This window comes from Ursus americanus, chromosome 2, assembly GCF_024610735.1.
Source record: "Ursus americanus isolate L20-20 chromosome 2, mUrsAme1.1.p, whole genome shotgun sequence".
In the NCBI taxonomy this organism is placed as follows: domain Eukaryota; kingdom Metazoa; phylum Chordata; class Mammalia; order Carnivora; family Ursidae; genus Ursus; species Ursus americanus.
In genome coordinates this window covers 92,228,267-92,252,788 of record NC_142128.1, presented here as the reverse complement: position 1 = coordinate 92,252,788, position 24,522 = coordinate 92,228,267, and the positions used below count along the sequence as shown (strand labels likewise).

At 37.0% G+C, this 24,522-nt stretch overlaps 1 protein-coding gene across 7 annotated transcripts in view; it reads right to left on the bottom strand.

Annotated features, from left to right (window-relative positions):
- The window catches only part of RC3H1 (ring finger and CCCH-type domains 1), a 79,751-nt gene that overhangs the window by 15,353 nt on the left and 39,876 nt on the right, over positions 1-24,522 (bottom strand). For all 7 annotated transcript variants that reach the window (XM_045811468.2, XM_087858741.1, XM_087858742.1 and 4 more), the window contains 9 exons: positions 23,998-24,173; positions 19,684-19,884; positions 16,367-16,499; positions 10,847-10,965; positions 9,271-9,383; positions 4,878-5,159; positions 4,328-4,542; positions 1,636-2,006; positions 662-829 (listed from right to left, as the gene is read on the bottom strand). In XM_045811468.2, coding sequence (XP_045667424.2) covers positions 662-829; positions 1,636-2,006; positions 4,328-4,542; positions 4,878-5,159; positions 9,271-9,383; positions 10,847-10,965; positions 16,367-16,499; positions 19,684-19,884; positions 23,998-24,173 — 1,778 coding nt within the window. The remainder of the gene's footprint in view (positions 1-661; positions 830-1,635; positions 2,007-4,327; positions 4,543-4,877; positions 5,160-9,270; positions 9,384-10,846; positions 10,966-16,366; positions 16,500-19,683; positions 19,885-23,997; positions 24,174-24,522) is intronic.

Genomic DNA, 24,522 nt, shown 5'->3' with positions numbered 1-24,522 from the left:
AGATCCAGTGTATGTTTTATGCTTACAGTATAAATGAATTTGGACTAGCCACATTATTTTAAGCACTCATTAGCAATATGTGGCTAGTGATTACCATACTGGACAGCACAGGTCCAGAAATTCAATATAACCTCAATAAAAATTGCAGCAGATATTTTTGCGAACATCAACATGCTAATTTAAAAATGTTTGGAAATGGCAAGGACTAAGAACAGGAAAGGTTAACACTGAAAAACAAAACTGGAAAACATACATCACCACATACTAAGATATATTATAAAACTATACTAAGACAATGCGGTGTTGGTGCAAAGACAGAGAAACAGATCAATGAAACAGAACAGAGTCCAGAAACATTTACAGTCACCTGATTATGATTACAGTGACTTCAGGGCACTAGGGAAAAGATGGTCTTTTCATTAAATGGTGCTAGGTCAAGGAGATATCCTTTGGGGAAAAAAATGGATCTTTACTCCTAACACAGTAACAAGAATCAATTCTAGATGGATTGTAGATCTAAATGTAAAATAAAATAAACCTAAGAAGAAAACATAGGAAAATATCTTCGTAGAATTAGAAATAGCCAAGATTACTTAAGACACACAACAAACAACTGAAGGAAAAATTGATAAATGGAACTAAAAATGATGTGCTTACTTACTTCCTCTTGATGAAAGGTAGGAGGCAATGTTGGGGAAGGTGCAAAAGGAGGTGGAGAGATAACCTTCCTTTCCTCTAGCTGGGCCATTATTTCCTTTCGTCTGCGATGGAGCTCATCTAGACTAGGATGGGGCTGAGCAGGAGGAGGAAGCCGGCTATAAGGAGGGTCCTGGAAATGCAAGATTAGTAAAAACTGAAAAAGAATTTCAAAACACATTAACTCATTTAGCACATATTTTAAATAGGTAGCTGCCTGTGTACTCATTTCAGTATCTGAACATACTAAGACTTAATAAAACAAAGCAAAATAAAACCCCCCCAAAACGCTGAGGTTTTCCCAAAGAGCTAAATTTAAATTTCTTTTCCTTGGCCAGAGACCATAATTTCCAAATACAGTTGACCCCTGAACAATACGAGCTGAACTGTACAGGGCACTTAGACATGGATCTTTTTCAACAAAAACAGTTCTGGAAATATATTTTCTCTAACAATTTTAATAACCTTTTCTCCAGCTTACATATTGTAAGAATACAGTATATAATGCATGTAACATACAAAATATGTGTTGACTGTTTATGTTGGCCTCTGGTCAACAGTAGGCTATTAGTAGTTAAGTTTTTGGGGAGTCAAAAGTTATACGTGGGTTTTCAATTGTATGGGGGGCATTGTGCCCCTTAATGCCTGCACTGCTCAAGGGTCAAATGTAGATCTAGAAATGTTAGTAAAACTATCTAAAGTTCAGAAACTAAGAAGGGTTAGTGGGAGTGGGGTGGGATTTTTTTCCCTTTAATAGTTAAAAAACCCCAAAACAAAAAAATCAACCCTAACCAAATCATGAAAAGATGAGAAAAAAGGAGGGGGGAAGCTTTCTCATAAAAAAGAATTGATCAAAGGGTTACTACCATGGCAAAAAGGTAAATCACTGCAACCAATAATCAAATTAAACGGTATAATAAGAAAAAAAACCCAGCATACTCTCATGTACGAAGGTCTGATCTGAGCTGGATGAGGAGCCACAGGATAGTAACCCTCCATCTGCTGGTATCTTTCTCTGGAGTCTGGTACATAGGATGGTACTGCTGCAGGTGGAATCTCAATGGGTATAGGGCTTTCTCGGAAAATCTCCTCTCTTGCGTAAGACTGAGCAGGGTATACTCGGCGGCCATCATAGTGTGGTGGGTACATAGGTGGGTACTGTTGTGGCTGTGTGCCATACTGAGAGTTTACTACACGATCTTGGAGATATGGTGGATAATGATCCAAATAGGGAGGACCAGGTTCAGGAGCAGATGGTGGAGGTCTGACAAAACGAGATACACACTGTGGTGGTGTAGTATAGTACATACCTGTACAATACAAAAAAGGAACCAAAAGCAACAATAAGCCAATCTATTTTTCTATATTTTCCTTTTAATATACTTCAACACTAAACAATTAATAATCCACTCATTTCTTTACATGTTTTCCCCTCTGCTTATGTAGTCAGGTTAGCTTTATGAAAAATAGGCAAAAATTAACCTTAATCCTTAAAAGTCATTGATAAAACGAATCTATTGATAATCTATGACAGTAGATTGGCTCTCTCAGTTGTCTGACCATCTTTCTGGTGTGCCTTAATGCAATGCAAACATGGAAAGCAGAAGACTACATTTCCCTGAAATTCAGTTTCTACAGATCCCTTGCGCGAATTCTGAATGGGAAATGGAGTTAACAAGAAAGGAATGCGGCACACACGGGTCTGCTGCTGCAGCGCTAGGAGCTGCTGCACAGCTCTGGAGTTCTGGAGACACCAGTTGCAGAAGTAGCTTCCCAATTTTCAGACTTTGGCCTCAAGTGATGTGATCCCGGAGCATAGACAGGCCCACGCTTTCTATTTCTACTGCTTCCTTTTTTTTTTTTTTAAGATTTTATTTTATTTATTTGAGAGAGAGAGAGCGAGCCAGTGAGTGCACAAGCTGGGGGAGAGGCAGAGAGAGAGAGAGAAAGAGAAGCAGGCTCCCGCCTGAGCAGGGAGCCCGATGTGGGACTTAATTCTAAGACCCTGGGAATCATGACCTGAGCCGAAGGCAGATGCTTAACTGACTGAGCCACCCAGGCCCCCCCCCTTCCTCACTAGTAACAGCAGCTACTTCTGGGACTCACTCCTGGAGGCCCAGCTTAAGCCTGCCTTTGCAGTACTTCCACTGATTCTGTAGGCACCTAGACTCCCTGCATTAAACCTCTTTCTGCTTAATACAGCAAGACGATTGCTGATCTCTGCCACTGGACCTTGACTGATACAGTGTATTTAAGGTCACTTTAACAAAAGTAGCTCAATTTTTCCTGTGGTGGATGGCCCAAAGGAAGATACAAAAAACCATCGTATTTTTACATGTATTAATAATGCCATACCAATTTAAAAGCTCTTCCTTTGATAGCAGAGAAGACATTTCTGATTCAAAATTAAGACAGCTTCGGGAAAAGGAAATGGAGAACACCTTTAATCTACTCCAGTTTAAAAAAATAATAGCACCAGAGGGTCTCTGACAGAGATCCAACACTTTAAAAAATCAGTGTTCCTATTTTTCACAGGAATTGTATATGTGAAGCCTCAGTCATCCCCACTTCTTCACTTTCCATACCTAATATCATCATTAAAGCTGGCTAATTTTTTCAAATTTGACTATTTTCTCAAATCCCTTCTTCTTCTTTCCCACCACACTAATCCAACAATAGTCCCCTCACTCCTCTACACTAGACTGTAATCTTTGCAATCCATTCATAAATCTATCTTTTTATTCCCATATTTCTATTTAGGGCATTCTTTCATAACATCTTTTTGATTCCTCAAGTTCTCAGTGATCTCCCTTGAGTCTTGCAGTTAATCTCTACCACATTAATACTAACCACAACTGAATGCTTACTTTTTAACAGACATATATGCACACACATATACAACGTATGTAAACTCATACTATTTCTTTACTAATATTTTTTTTGTTTTTTTTTTTTAAAGATTTTATTTATTTATTCGACAGGATAGAGACAGCCAGCGAGAGAGGGAACACAAGCAGGGGGAGTGGGAGAGGAAGAAGCAGGCTCATAGCGGAGGAGCCTGATGTGGGGCTCGATCCCATCACACCAGGATCACGCCCTGAGCCGAAGGCAGACGCTTAACCGCTGTGCCACCCAGGCGCCCCATTTCTTTACTAATATTGATTCTACACTATTAACTCTCTACAGTATGTATGCTGCATTTTTTCATATATATTACAGGGTCCCCCAAAAATATAAGGTGATAAATGAAAGCAAGAAAAGCATACTGTGTGTAATTTATACCCACTGTAATATTAAATTCTTTTTCATGCTCAAAGAAAATTTTGGTAAGGAATATATATATTGCCTTAGTTAAGCAAATTTCTACTGTCTACTTGGGTGACTTGTTATTTCCATAAATATATATGCACATATTTAATACACAACTAGCTCAGTGATGGGCAGTTTGCTTTATATACCTCTGTTAATTTACTTATGCTATACTATTTAGTTGATCATGAAATCTCTTTTTCCGAAGTATTACATAAATGCATTTATTTTCCTTGAGGCTGCTGCAAATATGATCACTCTTTCTTGGAACTGTTCTCTTAACTCCTAAGAAAAGACAGCAACATAAATAAAAGATCATTACCCTGCTGATAAGGTGCTGGTTCAAATGGTGGAGCAGCTCCTCGAGGATCCTGATAGTAAACATCTGTCTGTTGTGCTGGATATAACTGAGAGCCTCGTGGTACCATCTGCAGTGGTTTGGTGACTGGCATAGGAGGCAAGTCTGTCGGCCCCCTTGGAGGTACAGGATGTGGATTCACAGGTAAGGCAGAAATACTCTTAGGGACAGATTCTAGCCTAAAGGAGTAAGATTCTACAAGTCAAGTTTAAGGTCTCGAAAATACTTCTAATATACACCAACTGCTAAATGTTTTTTTTTTTTTTTAAAAAGCCTTAATTTGGGAAACTTTTCCCCCCAATAGTCCTTTCTTCTACAAATTTCATAAGCTTTGATCTTATTTCACTTACGCTGCTTCTTAAAAATCACTAGCACAGGAAATAAAAAATAAAATAAAGCCAAAAATGAAGTATTTGTTTTTCTTTTTTTTAAAAAAAGCATTGATTATTCTTTCTTCCCTCTACTTTGTTTGTAAAGGAGAAACTTTAAATAAAAGTTAGGAAAAATGACGTACAGGTCAGGAGGAGATCCAGGGGCACTACTGCTCAGATGATCTATCTTTCCCGGTTTCAGACTAGAATCGTAGGTGGCGTCTGTCCCTCGTGGAATCAGCTGTGTTACTGTATTCCCTGCTGACACAATTCCATTTGGCAGAGCAGGGGTTTTTCTGCTAGGCAGATCCACTGCACCTTCATCTGGAAGGACAGATGCTGAAGGCAGGCCCACCTCATTAAGCTGACCCAAAGAGGCACTCAGGGGTCTTCTGGGAACTAGGCGTTTGTTCATTTTACGAAACCTATATAGAAAGCAAAGTCACACACCAAAAGCCAAAATTATAAAAGGAAAACCAAGAACTAAAATGTATTTGAGAAACAGATACAAAGGAAAAGATACTAAGAACATTACTTTCTAGAAATTCTCTTGAAACACTGGCTATAGCTACCAACTTGAAAACTTGTGTGTGTAGATAAAATCTGAGATAAAATCTCAGGCAACAAACTAAGTATAAAATTCCTTATAATGAGTATTTGCAACATTGCAAATCATGCTAATTAATATTTGCATTTTAACTTACTTTTATTGTAATTTCTGTTTCTGAAACATTGGAGGGGGTAGAAAAATCTTTAGAAGATTGTTTCCAAAATATCTTACATTAGCTTTCCCTCAAATGCCTTGGCATACAGTCAGCCTATATTATAAATTAACAATAAAACAAAAAGCCAGTGTGCAGAGAAAATTTACCATTTATTCTGTTAAAATTTTTAAATTAAGAGTAGTAATTTGTATCAGATATGATTCAGAGATGCTGATGCTATGTGTGCCTACACAAAACTGGAATTATTTTAAAAGTGGATTAATATAAACAATATAGAATAATGCCTAAATTTAAACAGACATTGAGGTCTAAAAGGCATGTAGATTCTAAATTTAACCAAAAGAAAAATATTAAGCCATCCGACTCTAGGACCCTTGTTCCTCAACAGTGAAAGCGAATCTATTTACACCAGCTAGGACACTTTAAAAAATAATCTCAGGGGCGCCTGGGTGGCACAGCGGTTAAGCGTCTGTCTGCCTTCGGCTCAGGGCGTGATCCCGGTGTTATGGGATCGAGCCCCACATCAGGCTCCTCCGCTATGAGCCTGCTTCTTCCTCTCCCACTCCCCCTGCCTGTGTTCCCTCTCTCGCTGGCTGTCTCTATCGCTGTCAAATAAATAAAGAAAATCTTAAAAAAAAAAAAAAAAGAATTATTTAAAAAATAATAATAAAAAAACAATCTCAAAGACAAACCCCCATAAGAATAATGCTATTTTTCCGAATGTTTCCCATATTTGACAAATTGCAGAGGGGCAGAGAGGAGACACTACTCCTCAGGTATAATCACTGTTAACAGTTTGGTACATAATCATACGGATTCTTCCCTCCATACCCTGCCTTAATATTAATATGTATGTAAAACTATTATTAACAGAAATAGGGTTGTATATGACTGCTTAATAACTTTCCTTCTACTTTGTAACTTGATATTCCTTTATGACAGTACATTTTAGGTTGTATCTAGTTTTTTGCTATTAAAACAATGTAGTAACAGATGCTTATGTACACGTACTTGCACCTTTGTGTAACTAAGTGACTAACCAGAAGCAGAACTGTAAGTCTAATGTATGAACACTGGAAACGGTTATAATGCTCTAAAACTATTATAACTCCTAATGATAATACAAGAAATGTCTTTTTCCATTATCTCATCAAACACTGGGTAGTATCACAGTCTCTCTTAATTTGCTAGTTTAAAGTATCATTTTTCAAAAAGATTTTATTTAGGGAGGGAGTGCACAACACACATGCACACGCATGCACGGGGGTGGGGTGAAGGGATAAACAGACTCCGGCAGAGCGGGGAGCCTGACACCCCGCCCCCCTCCACCTGAGGACCCTGAAATCACGAGCAGAAACCAAGCATCCTACGCTTCATCGACTGAGCCACACAGGTGCCCCCCAAAATATCATTTTGTTTTAATTTGTACTTAACAATCAATGAAGCTGACATTGTTTTACATGTTTTTTTTTTTTAGTATTCTTCTGTGAATTGCCTATATGTTCATGATCCATATATTTACTGGTTCTTCTTACAGATTTGTAGTGACTCATTTTATATTAGGGATGTCAGTCCTCTGGATGTCATTTCCCCACCAATCTTTTTTTTTTTTTTTAATTGTGGTGTTTGGGCCATAGCTTAAGATTTTTTATGTAATCATATTTATCAATCTCCTTTACGGATGCTGGGTTGTCTTTCAAAAATTCTTTCCTATTATAAGATTAAGTAACAACGGGAAAGATCTCTAAGTACAGTTTCCTTCTTAAAGATTTAAACCTCTAATACATTTATAATTCGTTCTGATATAAAGGTAAGAATTGAGTTCTAATTATTTTTCAAATGGATAGCAGTTGTTTCAATGTCACCTTCGTTACTGATGTGAAATGCCACCTTCAGCACAAACACTCAGTTCCTACTGTGTCCGGCATTCTTTCTAGATTTTCCGTTGTACTTCATTGATCTGTTTGTTTGTTTTTTTTTTTTTTTAAGATTTTATTTATTTGACAGAGAGAGAGGCAGCGAGAGAGGGAACACAAGCAGGGGAGTGGGAGACGGAGAGGCAGGCTTCCCGCTGAGCAGGGAGCCCCATGCGGGGCTCCATCCCAGAACGCTGGGATCATGACCTGAGCTTAAGGCAGGCGCTGGCACCCTGAATTATCTGTTCTTATGCTAATACCACAGTCTGTGTGTGCACTGCAGCTCGCAATACATCTTAATAGTTGTTAGTCTAGTTCGTGGAAAACTTATCTTTTCGGAAATTTTCTGGCCATTTATACATATTTACTTTCCCAGTGAATGATTTTGTTAGGTCTTAACAATTATCATGTTAAGATTCTACTTAAGATTTCACTGAATTTACTGTTAAAGAAAAGATAAAACCTATATAATGGTGAGTCTTTTCCAAGAACACTGTACGGCTTCTTCATTTATTCAATTCTTATCTTACGTGCGAGGGTAGCTTACTAATTCAATCCTCAATAATTCTTATTAGTTTATTATTTGGTATTTATCTTTTTTGTTGTTGGTGGTAATGCCAAAGAGATCTTTAATTTCTTTTGCTTTTTAACTGGTTATATTTCCCTTTTTAGTTTATATGAGAGTAATTCATTGCTCTAAATTCATTCATTTGCTAAAATTTTCATTTCTTTTGTTTCAGTACTTCTTGAGTTTTTACATGTAATGGTTTTATGACAATTTTATTCTTTGGTTATGTACAGTGGCTAACGCTCCCAGAATGTTCAATAATAGTCTCACCACTACTAAATTTTGCCTGTCAACTTCAATGAGACTGAATCTAATATTTTACTAATCGAGCATCATGCTATCATACTAGCTTTTGACATACAATTATGTTGAGAAACTGTCTATGATAGCTTTCTTTTTTTTTTTAATTTTATTTATGTATTTGACAGAATGAGAGAGCATAAGCAGGGCAAACAGTAGAGGGAGAGGGAAAAGCAGGCTCCCCCCACTAAGCTGGGAGCCTGATGCGGGCCGATGCCAGGACCCTGGGATCATGACCTGAGCCGAAGGCAGACACTTAACCATCTGAGCCACCCAGGCGCCCCATGACAGCTTTCTTCTATTAAAGAATTTTGGTCTATTATGGACATTTGATTTTACTCAAATGCCGTTTGGCATCTTCGCATGTAATCACATGGTATTTCTTCTCTAACCGTGAAGTAATTATTTTGTGTTACCTTTGCACCTCATGGTGTCTACTTTAATGTATTACTGAATTTTAATATTTGGGATTTTTAAAATATTAATATGTGATATGGATTTGTATTTTCTTTAATTGTGCTATCTTTGTCAAGTTTAGTGGCAATGTTACACTGACTTTATAAAAAAAATTAAGTAGTTTTCTTTCTACTATGTGCTGGAAAATTTAACATCATTGGAATTATCTGATCCTCAAAATTTAAAAGAATTTAAAAGAATCTGTGAAGTTACGCCTGGCAATAAAATAATTTCGTGAATAGAGCAAAGGGCAAATTTTTCAATTGGAAATACATTATTCAATTAGTTAAAATTGATGAGAATTTTTAGAGTTTTAATTTTTTTTGGTAGTGCAAATGATTCACTTCTATATTTGGTTTCCTATTTGTGGGCACGATATAATGAAAGCTGAAGAAACTGCTTCAGTTTTTTTTTTTTTTTAATCTGTATTACTTTCTAAACATTTCCCATTCATTAAAGAGAAGGCAACTACTCCTTTTCTGGTTCCTAACAGTGGCAAAGTATTCTACTTAGTAACTACCTTATTTCATAACAAGTTATTAGAAGGTTGAGTTTAGTAACTTTCACTTACTTCTCCAGTTCCTCCTGTGAGTGTGCAAACGTACAGCTGGCCCCACGAGGGCATCCTCCTCTCTGCTTCATATCTCGACACATGTATGTTTTGTATTTGCTATGCTGTGGAGGCTGAGACCAAAGTTGAAACATTAGACACTGATTCAAACTAACTCACACAATTATCTAGACTGCCCAGAGCAGAAGTGTTAGAAAGCCATTCTGTCTGAAGTCTCGGAGTCCAAAAATAAATTATTTATAAAGAATGGCATCCTGATTTTTTGATATGTTGGCATTAACTCTCAAACATGTAGCATCATATAAATCCTAGATTAAATCTGATGACGGCTTTATTATTTTCTTTCCAGGTTTATAATGGACAAATAAGCCACTGGAGTTTAGGGCTTTCCAATGTTTAATATGTGTTCTAATATTTGTTTTGGACAATGTTTAGTATAACTGTATTTACAGTTAGGTTTTCCTATGACACAACATGAATCTACAATAGGCTCTATAACGAAAAATATGCTGTAACCAATTCTCAATATGCAGAAAACATATCGAGGACTTAAACTACCACTAAACTAAATGAAATCTGATGCATTTTATCACCTATCACCAGAACTTAGAAGATTAATCTTATTATTGTTACATTCTTCATGATGTCTAATAGAACATGGAGTTAAAAATAAGTTTTTAATCTTTTATTTCTTATGATAAAGTTTGGTCTATGCTTAGTTTATTTAGGAAAACTGTATCCATATTATTCTACTCAGGATACTTTTTTAAATAAAGATTTTATTTTTAAGTACTCTCTACACCCAACATGGGAGCTCAAACTCACAACTCTGAGATCCAGAGTTGCATGCTCTACCAAGTCAGCCAGGTGTCCCCTACTCAGCAGGATACTTTTAATGTTTTTTGCCTCTCAAAGAAAAAAAAAAATTGAATAATCTATTAATATTTACCTGAACCAGATAAATGAGTAAGGTTTTAATTTCACAAGCTTACTATTGCAAAATGAAAGATCTAGTGAATCTAACATAAATCCTGAGGGCAAAATAAAATTATTGGGAATAAAATGAAAAATTATAGCCATAACACAAACTATTACATTTTCCTGCCATATACTTCATTTAAAAGTATCTGAAGAAAATTTGGCCCGCTTGCACAACAGACATTATATGAATGAGAAATGTTAAACTACTACTACAGAAAAAGCATTTACAAATATGTGAACAGTACTGGACAGATACAGCATTGAAAAGTGATATATATTGTCAAACTAAATGTAACAGTAACCAAAGAGAATCATTTTATTTAACATAGAACGTTTAGCACAGAATCAAATGCTGCTATATATCCAATGTGAAAAATGACTCCAGTACAACAACAGATCGACAGGATTATTTAGTTCCACTGTTGCCAGATAAAATTACTACACGAATCCATTAAACTGGCTGTAAGCCATGTTAAACTAATTTAGAGTTTCTACAGTCAGAGTCTCAAAATATTCACGTCACCTTGTTGGTTGTGTTTGTAGCAGTCATAGCCTCCGCAGTGGCTTACTTCTATACTCCCAACTTCCCCCTTACCTGCTGTTGATCTGCTCCCTTTTTGCTATGGTTCTGGATATAGTCTACTAGCCCATGTACCACGGTCCGCACAGCAACCAGCCCGTTTTCTAGCTGCTCCCAAGTAGGAGGAGGAGCATCTACACAACAAATTAAAAAGATATTATTAATATTTTGCCCAAAACTAAACTAATAAAAGAGTTAGTGTCAGCCCTTCAGTGAAATAAAAAGTTAGGCTTCACACAACTTTTTAGGTAATAACGTATTCACCTGAACATCATTTTAAGGAATGGATTATAAACTAAAATAACTACAGAGACAGGGGAGGTAACATAAAGAAATTAAGCAGGCCAGACAATAAATGGCAACCACCAGTAGACACTCAGTGTTGGGAATGACAACACAGAGACAGACTGTGCTGAACTGGAGAGTATTTAAGGTTATGGTCACTATTCAACTTTAGCTGATTGCTCTTATGTGACGATGCAAGGCTGGAACTCCAGATACACTGCTGTTTCCCAGAGAAAACTAAAATTTGAGATTTTCATGTAAAATTATCCAGTTTTAAGTTTTACCTAAACAATTTAGAATATTGTGCAGACCACCACTGTGTGGGCCAAACAAAACTTCACTGTGAACTAGCCAATTTGTAATGTCCATTTTGAAATTCTGCATAAATCAAGTATTGGTAAACAGTGTGTTTAAAAAGTTTTAACAGGGGCGCCTGGGTGGCTCAGTCGTTAAACATCTACCTTCGGCCCAGGGTGTGATACCAGGATCCTGGGATCGAGCCCCGTATCAAGCTCCCTGCTCCGCTGGGAGCCTGCTTCTTCCTCTCCCACTCCCCCTGCTTGTGTTCCCTCTCTCGCTGCCTCTCTCTGTCAAATAAATAAAATCTTAAAAAAAAAGTTTTAATAGAAGAGTCACTATATAAAGCAACTCTGCTATATATCCTCTTCATTTAATATTTGTCCAGTGCCAGTGCTGAGATTTTATAAAGGAAAAGTTCACCGCAAATATGAAATGTTCTCTAAGAGAAAATATAAAAAGAAGTGAGAACACAAATATAGAGATGACTTCCTGCTGGAGACACTCTGAAAGACTTCTAGGCGATGGCTGTGAATGAGGCTTTGAAGGACACATGGAGTTTCACTTGGGAAAAAATGAAGATACAGAGAAGGTGACAAGAACAGTCATACAAAAAAGTATTGTCTGGAACACCTACTGAGTCCCAGGTATTGCTCTAGTTGCTAGGGAAGCAACAGTGATCAAGACAAAAAACCACTATATCCAAGGAGAGGAGACAGACAATAAATAAGATAATCGAAATATAAACAATTTAGATAATGAGGACTTGAATCAATGGAGCAAAGAAAGGGTATGTATAAAATTTTAGACTGGGTGGCCTGAGAATGTCTCCTTGAGGAGGTTATATCTGATTAAAGACCTGAAAAAAGGGGATGAGTGTGCCTTGTGGATATATTAGGACAAAAATGCTCTAGGAAAAGAATAAGTGGAAAGGCCCTGATGTGAAAGTATGCCTGGCACGTTCCACAGAGGTGAAACTGGAAAGAAATGAATTAGGTGGAAAAGAATGGGAGATAAGCTTAGAAAGAGGTAAAGAATCCCAGATAATGTGAGGCTTGGTAAGTCACGGGAAAGATTTTTGATTTTACTGAACAATGGAAAGCACTGGAGATTATTTTTAAAAGATATTTATTTATTTATTTGACAGAGAGAGAGCGAGCGAGCACATGCACACATACAAGCAGCAGGAGCAGCGGGCAGAGGGAGAGGGAGAAGCAGACTCCCCACCAAGCAGGGAGCCGGACGTGGGGCCCAACCCCAGAACCTGGGGATTATGACCTGACCCAAAGGCAGATGCTCAACCAACTGAGCCACCCAGGCGCCCCTGGAGATTTTTTAAGATTTTATTTATTAATTTTTAGAGAGCAGGCAAGTCAGAGTGCACATGTGTATGCAAGCAGGGAGAGGGGGAGAATCTGAAGCCGACTCCGTGCTGAGTGTGGAGCCAACACAAAGCTCAACCAGTTCTGGAGAATTTTTGAACAGACGGGTAACAGGATCACTCTAGCTCCTATGCTAAAACCAGACGAACAATTGGAGGCTATTCTGTAATCCCTGAAGAGAGATGAAGATGGTAGCAGTGAAGGTGACAAGCAGAGGGATTCTATAGATGGATTTTAAAGGGAAGGGCCTACAGGGTATGCTGGTGGATCAAATGTACAAAATGTGAAAAGAGCTGAAGAAGTCTCCAAGGTGCTTAGACTGAGGTAATGAAGTTGCCACTAAAAGGAATGGGAGGTGGAGTGAGGGTGGTGCTTGGAACTCACTGTTGGACAGATTAAGTTTGAAATCCTTTTTGTTTTTTTTTAAGATTCTTTTAATTTATTCATTTGAGAGAGAGAGAGAGAGAGGCAGAGAGAGGACAAGCAGGGGTAGAGGCAGAGGGAGAAGGAGAAGCAGACTCCCCGCTGAGCTGGGAGCCCAACGTGGGGCTCGAGTCCAGGACCTGGAGATCATGACCTGAGCCGAAGCCAAACACTTAACCATCTGAGCCACCCAGGTGCCCCTAAGTTTGGAATTCTTACTACATATTCAAGTAGGCCTGCTGGATGTTGAGCAGGCAGGCGGATATACAAAAGAATTCAGGAAGAAGGTTTGGGCTAGATATACTTACTACATGTTTCACAGACTTCTAAATCAATTGCAACACACACCATTATTTCATGTGCCACCAAAATAAGATTGTTGATTAAATTACATGTCATTACTTACATAGATGCATCCCAATTTCAGAAATGTTAAGATTGAAAGAAATGTGGGCGTCAGAACTGATGAAATATAGTAAATTTGTGAGTGATATAAATATTTAAAGGTATGAGACTAGATGATATTATCTAGGGAATGTGTATTAGAAAAGGGATACATTTATTAAACTCTCAGAGCAATCAAAAAGTGAGAGGCTATGGAGATGAGAAATTAGCAAAGGAGGTTCAGAGGAGGTTCCAAAACAATGAGAAGGAAACTAGAAAATGTGGTGGCCTGGAAGCCAAATGAAGAAAGTGTTAAGAGGATCAGAAAGTGAACAACATTAAATGCTGCAAACAGGTCAAATAAAATGAGAACCAAGAACTGATGTCTGGAATTAACTACATGGAAGTAACCTGTGACCCTGACAAAACAGTTTTGGTTGAACAGCAGAGATAAATGCCTGACTGGAGTGAGTTCAAGAGCATGTTTTGGTTTTTGTTTTTTTTTTAAAAGGAGAAAAACAGAGTAATAGGTAGATGGCAAATGCTGTCCAAGTAGGTTATATTGACAGGAGTAATAGGATGTTTGTATGTTGACAGAAATACTCCAGTAGAGAAGGAAACCTGATGATATAAGAAATACAGGATACTTGACAAGATGATATTAGGAACATGAGAAGGGAGACAGGCCTTAGCTCAGAGGTACAGTTTATCCACTGTTACACAAGGACAGAATATATTGGCACAGATACAGATAAATAGGTTGGTGACTGATGGGGTGGTGAACTTGTGGAAGTGCTCTTTTAATTGCTCAGAATGAGCAAAGCACAACAGTGAAAAAAGAAAAATGACTATGTTCTAGGAATATATCCGACCTTGTTTGATTAAGTAATTTAATTAAGTAATTAAAAAAAGAGATTGTGTTTATTTGAGAGAGAGAGAAAGGCAGAGAGAGAGCACAAGCAGGGGGAGCAGCAGAGGGAGAAGGAGAAGCAGGCTCCCCGCTGAGCAGGGAGCCCAAAGCAGGCTTGATCCCAGGACTCTAAGATCACAACTTGAGCTGAACGCAGATGCTTAACTGACTGAGCCACCCAGGCATCCCATTTACAGTAAATTCTATAAAGGTAGATTGATAAAAAAAATAAAAATTAGAGGGCCCCAAATGCCAAGAGTTCCAAACCTTATTCAATAAGTAATGCGGTGTCACTGAAAGGTTATGAGCACAGAAATAAAATCAGAGATGTGATTTATTTGCAGCAGGAAGTGGACTGGACTGAAAAAATTAAGAGTAGAGGAAAATGGAAGGCATCCAGTCTCAGGAAAAAGAATAAGGCCCTCACCAATGCAGTATTAACCAGCATGGGATAGAGGGATATTGTGAAAGAACAGACAGATCCTGTTGTCTGAAATGGTATGTAGAGCAAGTAAAAGGAAAAGATATGAGCTAAGACAAAAGACTCAGGTTTTAAGGGTAGATACCTCAGACAATGAGGTCCTTTAACAGAGAGCACAGGAAGAAGAGCTGCTATCAAGTGAAGAAGAATTTGCTTTGAAGAACACAGAGGAGATGATGAAGAATTTCAGAAAGCATTTGGGATAGGAAGTCTGGAGTGATGAAGAGATAACAATGATAGAGATATTTGGGAGTATATTTTCTGCAGAGAGTAATACCCAGTGCTGGGAATGAATGACCATAATCAACAGAATGCAAAGAAACAAAATTCCAAGAACACAACTGGCCTACTCCTTAGTGGGCAGAGAGGGAAGAGTGGTCAAAATAAGACAGAAGCAGCATTTAGACAAGACAGAAGGAAACTATGAGAGTACAGAAAGATAAGGTATGAGGAGAGTTTCTATAATGAGGAATTAGTCGACAACATTATCAAATGCTAAAGAGAAATCAAGTAATCTGAGGACTGAGAAGCTGCCTTTGGAATTCAAAACAAGGAAATTACTTGTGAATGTTAGGAGAATTTTAGCTCAGGAGCAGGAATAAAACACAGGGACAGCAACAGGACACAATCTAAAATACCTTAGATGTGAAAAATGAAGGTTGGGTGATTTTCTGGTCAAGGGGAAGGAGCAAAAAAGGGTTGGCAACGTAAAGATATGCAAGAGTGGATACTTGATGAATGAGACATTATCATCACAGAGAAGGAAAAAAAATGGGACCAAGAAAATGCAACTAAGGACATAGGCTATAGAAAAAATTAAAGAACTTGTGTTTCGTCAAAACAGATGAGAACAGTAAATACAGCACAATTCGGTGATGTGAGAAAGAGAACACAAAGGATCCCAGATGAATCTATTTCCCTGGTAAAGTGAGCAGTACAGTAAAAAGGTTTTATTTTACTTTATTTTATTTTTTAAAGATTTTATTTATTTATTTGACAGAGAGAGAGACAGCCAGCAAGAGAGGGAACATAGGCAGGGGGAGTGGGAGAGAAAGAAGCAGGCTCCCAGTGGAGGAGGCCAATGCGGGGCTCGATCCCAGAACACCAGGATCACACCCTGAGCCAAACGCAGACGCCTAACGACTGTGCCACCCAGGCGCCCCTAGTAAAAAGGTTTTAAATAAATATTGGTTGAAGCAATAAAGAGACAGATGGACAAGGCTGGGGCCAGAAGCTTAAATACTGTGTAAAAGGTCTGGAGTAACTACTCTGGGAAATTCTCAAGGAATGTAACAAAAGATAATTAAAAGAATCACTGAGTAGCATTGAGGCACACATAAGACAGTCCATTAATTTCCCTTGGGTTTATTTACCTGGACTAGGGTCAATGTTTGCCAATAGCTCCAAATGGGGTCTTAGTCGGTTCAAATTTGCTGGATCTCCAGTTCGCTGGAGAGCAATTGTTAGTTCCTGAACACTTTGTGCAAAAGAGGCTGGGGTCTGCAACTTAAAAAAGATAAATATTAACTTTCAAAAACCACCTAATCCTTTTAAAGTAAAGATTATTTACAATATTGCAATCATTTTTGCAATTTATTACATTTAATTTTATCCTCCCACACATTCCAGGCTTTGGCCAGACTGGATTATTGGTGCCTGAGCAAATCCTGTACTTCCCTGCATTCATAGCTTGGCAGATTGTAAACTCTCTTCCTTCTGATGGCACATTCCTCAAATGTGAGACCTTTCTCAATTCCTCAGTTTGGAAGTATACTCTTTCCATCTTATGTTCTTAGAGCACTACATTAGTTTGGCTCTTGGAGTGCTTCCAAATAATTGAAATTTGGAGTCTAGAGATAATGCTATATAATACCAAGAATAATGAAACTGAACTCAAAGTGAGTTTGAGTTCTGTTAGAGACCTAAAATCATGACACCAGGTATAACCTTTACAGACTCAATCTGAAGTTCATCCGCTATACGAACTGAATAATTTCAATAAAGTCCATTCCAGCTCAGAAAGAATCTTAAAATGGTTTGGGATTCTCGGAAGCTATCGGGTTGTGTATTTTCCTAAAGCTTAATTAATGACATGCTTTCTTACATTAACTCCCCTAAGAGGCCCTACATAGAGGACCTTTAATAGGGGGGAAATGATTAGGTTATGGTAACTAAAGGTTCTTACTTGGAAACATTTAGCTCTCTATGCAGTTTATTAATATAGACGAGAATTTTTCTCCCCTAAAAGGTCACTCAAGGCAATTCTTTTTAAAAAAAGCATACATTTAAAAAAACATGAAAAATTACCATTAGAATGCTAACATGCCTTTATTCAATTTTTTCATCTTTGCATGCTTTTTTTACATGTATAATCATTTTCAAACTTATGGTCTGGGTTATCATTAATATTATAACAAAAGCACTTTTCTATTGCTAACCATTTTTATTACGAAATATTTCAAAGTGTTTAATATAATGACAATACCCACTGATACTTAATAAAAATATTTCACTGAATTTTTTTTAAAGAAACTGTTATTTATCAGCTGAAGAGAGTATCTGTCTTGAAATAACTAACTTTAAAGGCCATATAACCATGTTCTCAGCAGAGAGATAGATAAACTTCTTTAACCATCTGCTTATTTTCTACTTTATAAATAATGTGGCTATTAACACTTTTGAACTCATAACCTTTTTGAAAGTTTGGATTATTTCCTTAAAATAAGTTCCTGGGAATAGTAAATCAGATCAAAGGACATGACTATTTTGTTTCTATTCACTGACAAATTGTTTCTGAAAAGATTCATAATGTATTTTATAAACCATAAGCAATGTATGGCAATATGTCTCCTTTGCTAATTTAATAGGCAATATTTGTAATGTCAGTTTTAAATGTGCATTTAATTATTATTGGAGCTGAATTCTAACAATTAAATATATTTCTTCTTTGTGAACTGATAATTCATGTTTGTCCATTAATTTAGCATGATTATTGCTTTTTCACATCACTTTTAATAAATTCTCTGTAAGGTCCAACACAGTAGCCATTAGCAATATGTGGCTCTTTAGGTTAAAAGTAACTAAATAAAATAAAAATGTAGCTCTTCAGTTGCACAGTCACATTCTGGGTGCTAACAGCTGTGGGTGGCTAGTGATCACCATATTAGACAGTGCATATATAGAACATTTTCATGACCACAGAAAGTTATACTGCTCTAGATAATAAAATGCCACATACACTGCAAAGTTTACCAGTCTGTTTTAAGAGGTCTCTGGATATTAAACTCATGATGTGAGGATACTGTTAACAGGATAAATTATATAGTCTAGTCCACACAAAAAGGTCAACCTCCTTGCAGAATCTTTACAAAAGCAAGCCAAGTTTCTCTTCAGAGGTAGAAAGTTACTCCTTTAACAGACCATTACTAAAGTTTCAATACATTATAATCATTCAGTTGCATAATTTCAGACTTAGGAGTTGCAGGTAAAGTTTGGGCAAAGGTATCTAGAAAAGATTTATAGCACAAAACAAGTAATATACATTATACTGTAAATTATGTAATAAGCAGTTACATTTCCCAACTGTCCTTTGACATCAATACACTACTCATTCAAATAATCCTATCTTGGGAATAACAAAAAGTGAGAATAGTCTGGAAAGATTTGGTGGTTAAGAACATGGATTCTAGAGTCAGTATACCCAACTTCAAATCCAGCCCTGTCACTGATTACCAATGTGATTGTGGAGGAATGTACTTAATCTATCTCCCTGGGACAATACAGGGTTATTGAACAGATTAAATGTATTATTTACAATGACCAGGCACCAGTAAACTCTCAGTAAGTGCTAAACAGTATTATATTGATCTACCCTTACATCTTGATCTTATTTCTTTAAATTAAATGGGAGTGGACTCTAAAGTATAATCATCTCTCTGGTTATAAGTATTTAAGGTAAAATAGTAAAAGTTAATGCTATTATAACATATATATTTACATGGTGCTTTAAGACTTTTTTTTATACTTTCATCTATTTCATGTTGAATTACAACAAAGACAATTACAGGATTACTCTAGTTTTAATAGAATTAAATATAGCACTTAGAGCCAACAACAAACAATGGAGCCTGACCATGTGTACTCTAGTGAACTTTTTATCCTAACAAAGAAGAGATAGAGTAGATATAAGTTTATAAAAAATTTGATCAAACCTAGAATGATTGGTAACTTATTACATGAAATTACTATGGCTGAGAATCATAAGAAACTTCAATGTATACATTCTCCAGACCACTGAACGGCTGTTATAGGAAGACAATAAAGGCATTTAGAAAATAGGTTTAACTAATACAATGATTAAAACTCAGGGAACAAAACAAGGGAGAGAGGCAACAATAATAGAGATGGAAGACTCTCAAAAGAATGCCAGAATGTCCTGGATAAACGACTGTAACACTAATCAAATCTTTCATGAATGATTTCAATTATACATTAATTTTAAAAAACCCTTATATAAACAAACTGGTATTACTACCTGACGAGCTATGATACTCAGCTACAGATAATACAATTTATAAGAGCCTGACATACAGTATTGACTTAAACATACATTTGTTAAATAAATTACTAAGTTATGAATTACCAAAACTCCAAGATCAGTCCAAGAACTAAGGAACAAAAAAGGGTCTACCTTGTCAATAATTGACTGCATATGAGACTTGTGAGACTGGTCTCCATAAAGCAAAGAGGACCATTGGTCTGGTGCAATTCGTAAGCCTGCTTCCATAGCAATTTGCACTATCTGGGAGTCATGTTCTCGCCGCAGAGCTTCATAGGTTCTAAATTCTTCTTTTAGCTGCATCAAAGAAGAATCCTCATCACGTTTGGTGACCTAGTAAGACACACATAATCTCATGAGTCAGGTAAGAAACAAAATTGAGTTTATACTTTATATGAGCACATATAGAGAACAGAGAATTTTTAATATAACACATTTCTTTAAACAACAATAACGAGATTAAAATGGAACACACTCTTTTGCCTATAAAACATTTCTCCCTTTAAAGATGTCAGAATCTTGTGAATAGGTCTCACGAAAGAATGAATATATGCTGGGGCAAAATCCCAAGATTGGATAGATCTTAACACATATAGAGAGCTTAAATTGTGTATGTGTATATATGCATTTTTTTAAAAAGATTTTATTTATTTATTTGACAGAGAGAGACAGCCAGCAAGAGAGTGAACATAAGCAGGGGGAGTGGGAGAGGAAGAAGCTGGCTCCCAGCGGAGGAGCCTGACGTGGGGCTCGATTCCAGGACTCTAGGATCACACCCTGAGCCGAAGACAGACGCTTAACAACTGAGTCACCCAGGCGCCCCTGTATATATGCATTTTTGAAAAGAAGAAAATACTCAAGGGACCTGTCTGGCTCAGCCAGTACGGCATGTGACTCTTGGTCTCAAGACATGAGTTCAAGCCCCACATTGGATATGGAGCCTACTTCTTTATATATACATACACACACACACACACACACACACACATAAAGCAATGACTTTTAAAAAGTGAAGAAAATATGTAATTATTCTGGGGGAAAATGTATTTTTCTTCTTCATAACTGTGAATTATTAAACTTGGGCTTGTCTGGCACTGAGCTGGCTGATACACCTAACTGAAAGAGCTTCATACAGAAGCTGGTATGATTCTAAAGATGATTAATCTGAGCTTAGCTTAACTTTCCATGGAGTTTTGCAGGCTGAGCCACCATCACAAAGTGTAAAATAATAAGGATAATATCTTTCAGTAATTAAAATGATTAACCCTTACTGAGCCCTAAGTATGTGCTAGTCAGTGTGTTAACTTATTATCCATCATACTGACATATTAACTTATTTAATTCTCTAAACTTGTTGAGGTAGGTACTACAGTTATTTTTGCTATATTGCTACATTTTGAATCAAGCTGGATTTAAGCCAAAGGCTCAAGAAATCAGAGTCAAATAATTTTTTAAAAAGATTTTATTTATTTGAAATACAGCGTATGAGCGCATAAGCGGGGGGGGGGGGGGGGCAGAAGGAGAGGGAAAAAAAAGAAGGCTCTCCACTAAGCAGAAAGCCCAATGCAGGGATCGATCCCAGGACCCTGGGATCACAACTTGAGCCAAAGGCAGAAACTTAACCAACTGAGCCACCCAGGTACCCCCAAAGTAAATAATTAATTCTAGTCCAGGATCCCCTGTATCCTAACACATTTCAGAATATATTTTACACCTTGTTAATAACCTTTTATTCCCATAATGACTCAAATTCCTGTAGTAGAAAGTTCCTATTTTTTTCTTTCACCAAAGAAAACTACAGCACAGGTTAGTTAAGACTTCTAGGTCATCTTGATTATATTTTTTAATGTATTCCATTCTTTTCTCTTTTTTTTAAGATTTTATTTATTTATTTAAGAGAGAGAACATGAAGGGGGAAGGGTCAGAGGGAGAAGCAGACTCCCTGCTAAGCAGGGAGCCCAATGCGGGACTGAGCCAAAGGCAGTAGCTTAACCAACTGAGCCACCAGGCACCCCAAATGTATTTCATTCTTATTATAAGAAGGTCTAACTTAAATTTTGTTAGGTAAGTCCATAAAAGAACAAGTAGATTTAAAAACTCAAGAACCAGAGCCACAAAAACAAAGTATATTTTGCCACTGTTTAAAGGCAAGTCAAAATACCAAATGCGTATGTGGATGTACAAAAACATCCTCTCAATATAGGCTAAACCTTATTAAAATGTAGAATGTTTTCTATATGATATACTAGGGGTCCCTGCCTTGGTTCTCAAAACTGTCTTTTAACTAAAAACAGTCGAAGATTTCTAAGAGATGCAATGTCTAAAGTAAGTCCTGGAACTATACTGTACTAAGAAGGATTAGAATTATCCCGGTCTGAAAAGATTTTTCTTTGAAGATTTCATTTACCATGACCTGAGCCAAAGGCAGACACTTAAGGACTGAGCCACCCAAGCGCCCCTGAAAAGGTTTTTCAAATGGAAATAAATAAAAGAGATGCTAAAAGGATGCAGCTAGAATACAGCTATATGGACACATACAGCTACAAGGAAGAATGGAAAATGCCTACCAACGTGAATTTCACAAAGAAAATGAAATAGGTATTGGTAGATACTTAACAGAAACTCTGCCATAGTGAAAAAAATTTAGGGTATGGACCTATTGTGATGAGAGAAGACAAGTCTTTTCATGATGGAGATTGTTATACATATTACCAACAAGAGAAGCAAGCAGGTAGACAATGAAATAAAGGTAAATAATCATCACCCAAATGAAAAATAATTGGATTTTTACACATTTCCAGTCTCTTTTTAATTACTATTAATGCTTTTATTTTATTTTATTTTATTTTATTTTTAAAAGATTTTATTTATTTATGTGACAGAGACAGCCAGCGAGAGAGGGAACACAAGCAGGGGGAGTGGGAGAGGAAGAAGCAGGCTCCCAGCGGAGGAGCCCGATGTGGGACTCGATCCCGGAACGCCGGGATCACGCCCTGAGCCGAAGGCAGACGCTCAACGACTGCGCTACCCAGGCACCCCTATTAATGCTTTTAATTAGGATTAAAAGAGGTTCACTGTGGGTATTCTGGGGTTTTGGGACCCCTTATTCTTCATGGGGGAAGGATGGACTTCCTTTTTCTTTCCTTTTATTTTTTAAGCTTGCAATATTGTGTCTGTCCGGTGCTGTTATTAGAGAACAAAGAACTTTGGAAGCAGACAGACATTCTGAAGTGTATTCCAGATTACACTGTACAATCATGTTATTATAATCATTACAACAAATGTGAGTTATTTGGGGGACAATCTGAACTAGCTGGGAGTTATTCTGGCTAGAGTTTCTGACAGCTACAGAGGCACCTAAGGCCAAGGACAGGATTGGGTACAGACCTGGAGTGCACACCTCATTTTCAGTATATATATAATCTGACTCTAGAAAGAAACATAATAATGTGGGCACTTATTTAGAGCTTTAAAATTTTTTTTTAATTAAATTGGTATGCTTTTGGGGCACCTGGTTAAGCATCTGCCTTCAGCTCAGGTCCTGTGATCGAACCCCAGGTGGGCCTCTCTGCTCAGTGGGGAGCCTGCTTCTCCCTCTCTCTCTGCCTGCCACTCCCCTTGTGCACTCTCTCTGTCAAATAAATAAATAAAATCTTAAAAAATATATAAATAAATTGGTATGCTTTCCTGTTGATTCTGCAAACTATTCTATCTTTCTCAGGAAATGAGAAAATAAACTATAGTAGACTATAGGATTTTTTAGTTTTGAATGTCAGATGAGGGGACATGGTGACCCAGGAATGGATATCCTTACATTCTGTATGAATTAAAAAATTTTTTAGAGGCATGCCTCCCTGGTCCATGAAGTACTAGTTATGTGTGTGTGTCGGAAGCAAGAAGCCTTGACATTAAGAAGTCAGGAAAACAGGATGAATGATAAATGATACATAGCACAGATATTTGAAGTAGTGCTGATTCAATTTGGGATACAAAACAGTATGTCCAGCATTACTATATATACTGAAAATGAAATCCAGTTTCATTTGACAAATGGAATCCAGTACTGTATATGTGGAATTACAGCAGGAGCAAAGAGCAAAAATGAAACTTCTTGCTTCAATTATTCTCTGTTCAGACCAATTCTGCATATAGTCTTGGTGGAAAGATGACACAGCTTATCAGCCTCTTCAAATATAAAAATCTATAAACTTCAGTTTGATCTATGTTGTTCAATATCTAATACACAAAATTTAATATAACAAGATTTAACTTTAATAGGACACCACCTACATTCTTTTATTTATTTATTTATTTTACATTTTTGAAAAGAAAAATAATTATTGAAATTTTCTGAGGGGCAACTTTATTAAACTCAAAGTTTTACTACTTAAGTTTGGGGAAAAGACAATGTTTCCTTTCAAGCTGAAATCTAGAATTAGTTCATACCTTGAAGCAGGAAGCTCTATAAAGGAGCTGGACAACATGCCCAATGCTAGTTTTAGAGGCCTGAGGAAACCGCGGCTCCAACCTTTGCACCACAAAGAGAACCAATACTTTCCTTGACAAAGCAGAACCATCTTCCAAGGCCAGGAGAACCAGCTTTAGGGCTTCCTCCTGCATTGCTAGGAAAAGTTAGGCAAAACCGAAATTTATCATTTACAAAGATATGGTAAATTTATTTATTAGAAGGGCAATATTTAATAATTTCTGCAGGTACCACTTGATGGCCAACACAACACAGTAACACATATTCACAGTTATACTTTTGAACCACTTTGGGGCAATTTTATATTCCACTCTGCATATTTTATTTAAGAAAACAGATGAAAAATTAATACATTCAAGAAAAACTTCTATCAAATTGAAAACTTTTGACATCTAGAAAAGTTTTACACGCTCTAAAATGATATGGAAATACCCAAGCCATGATTGTCAAGTGCGATATTTCTTGGTAACAACAGAATATTACAA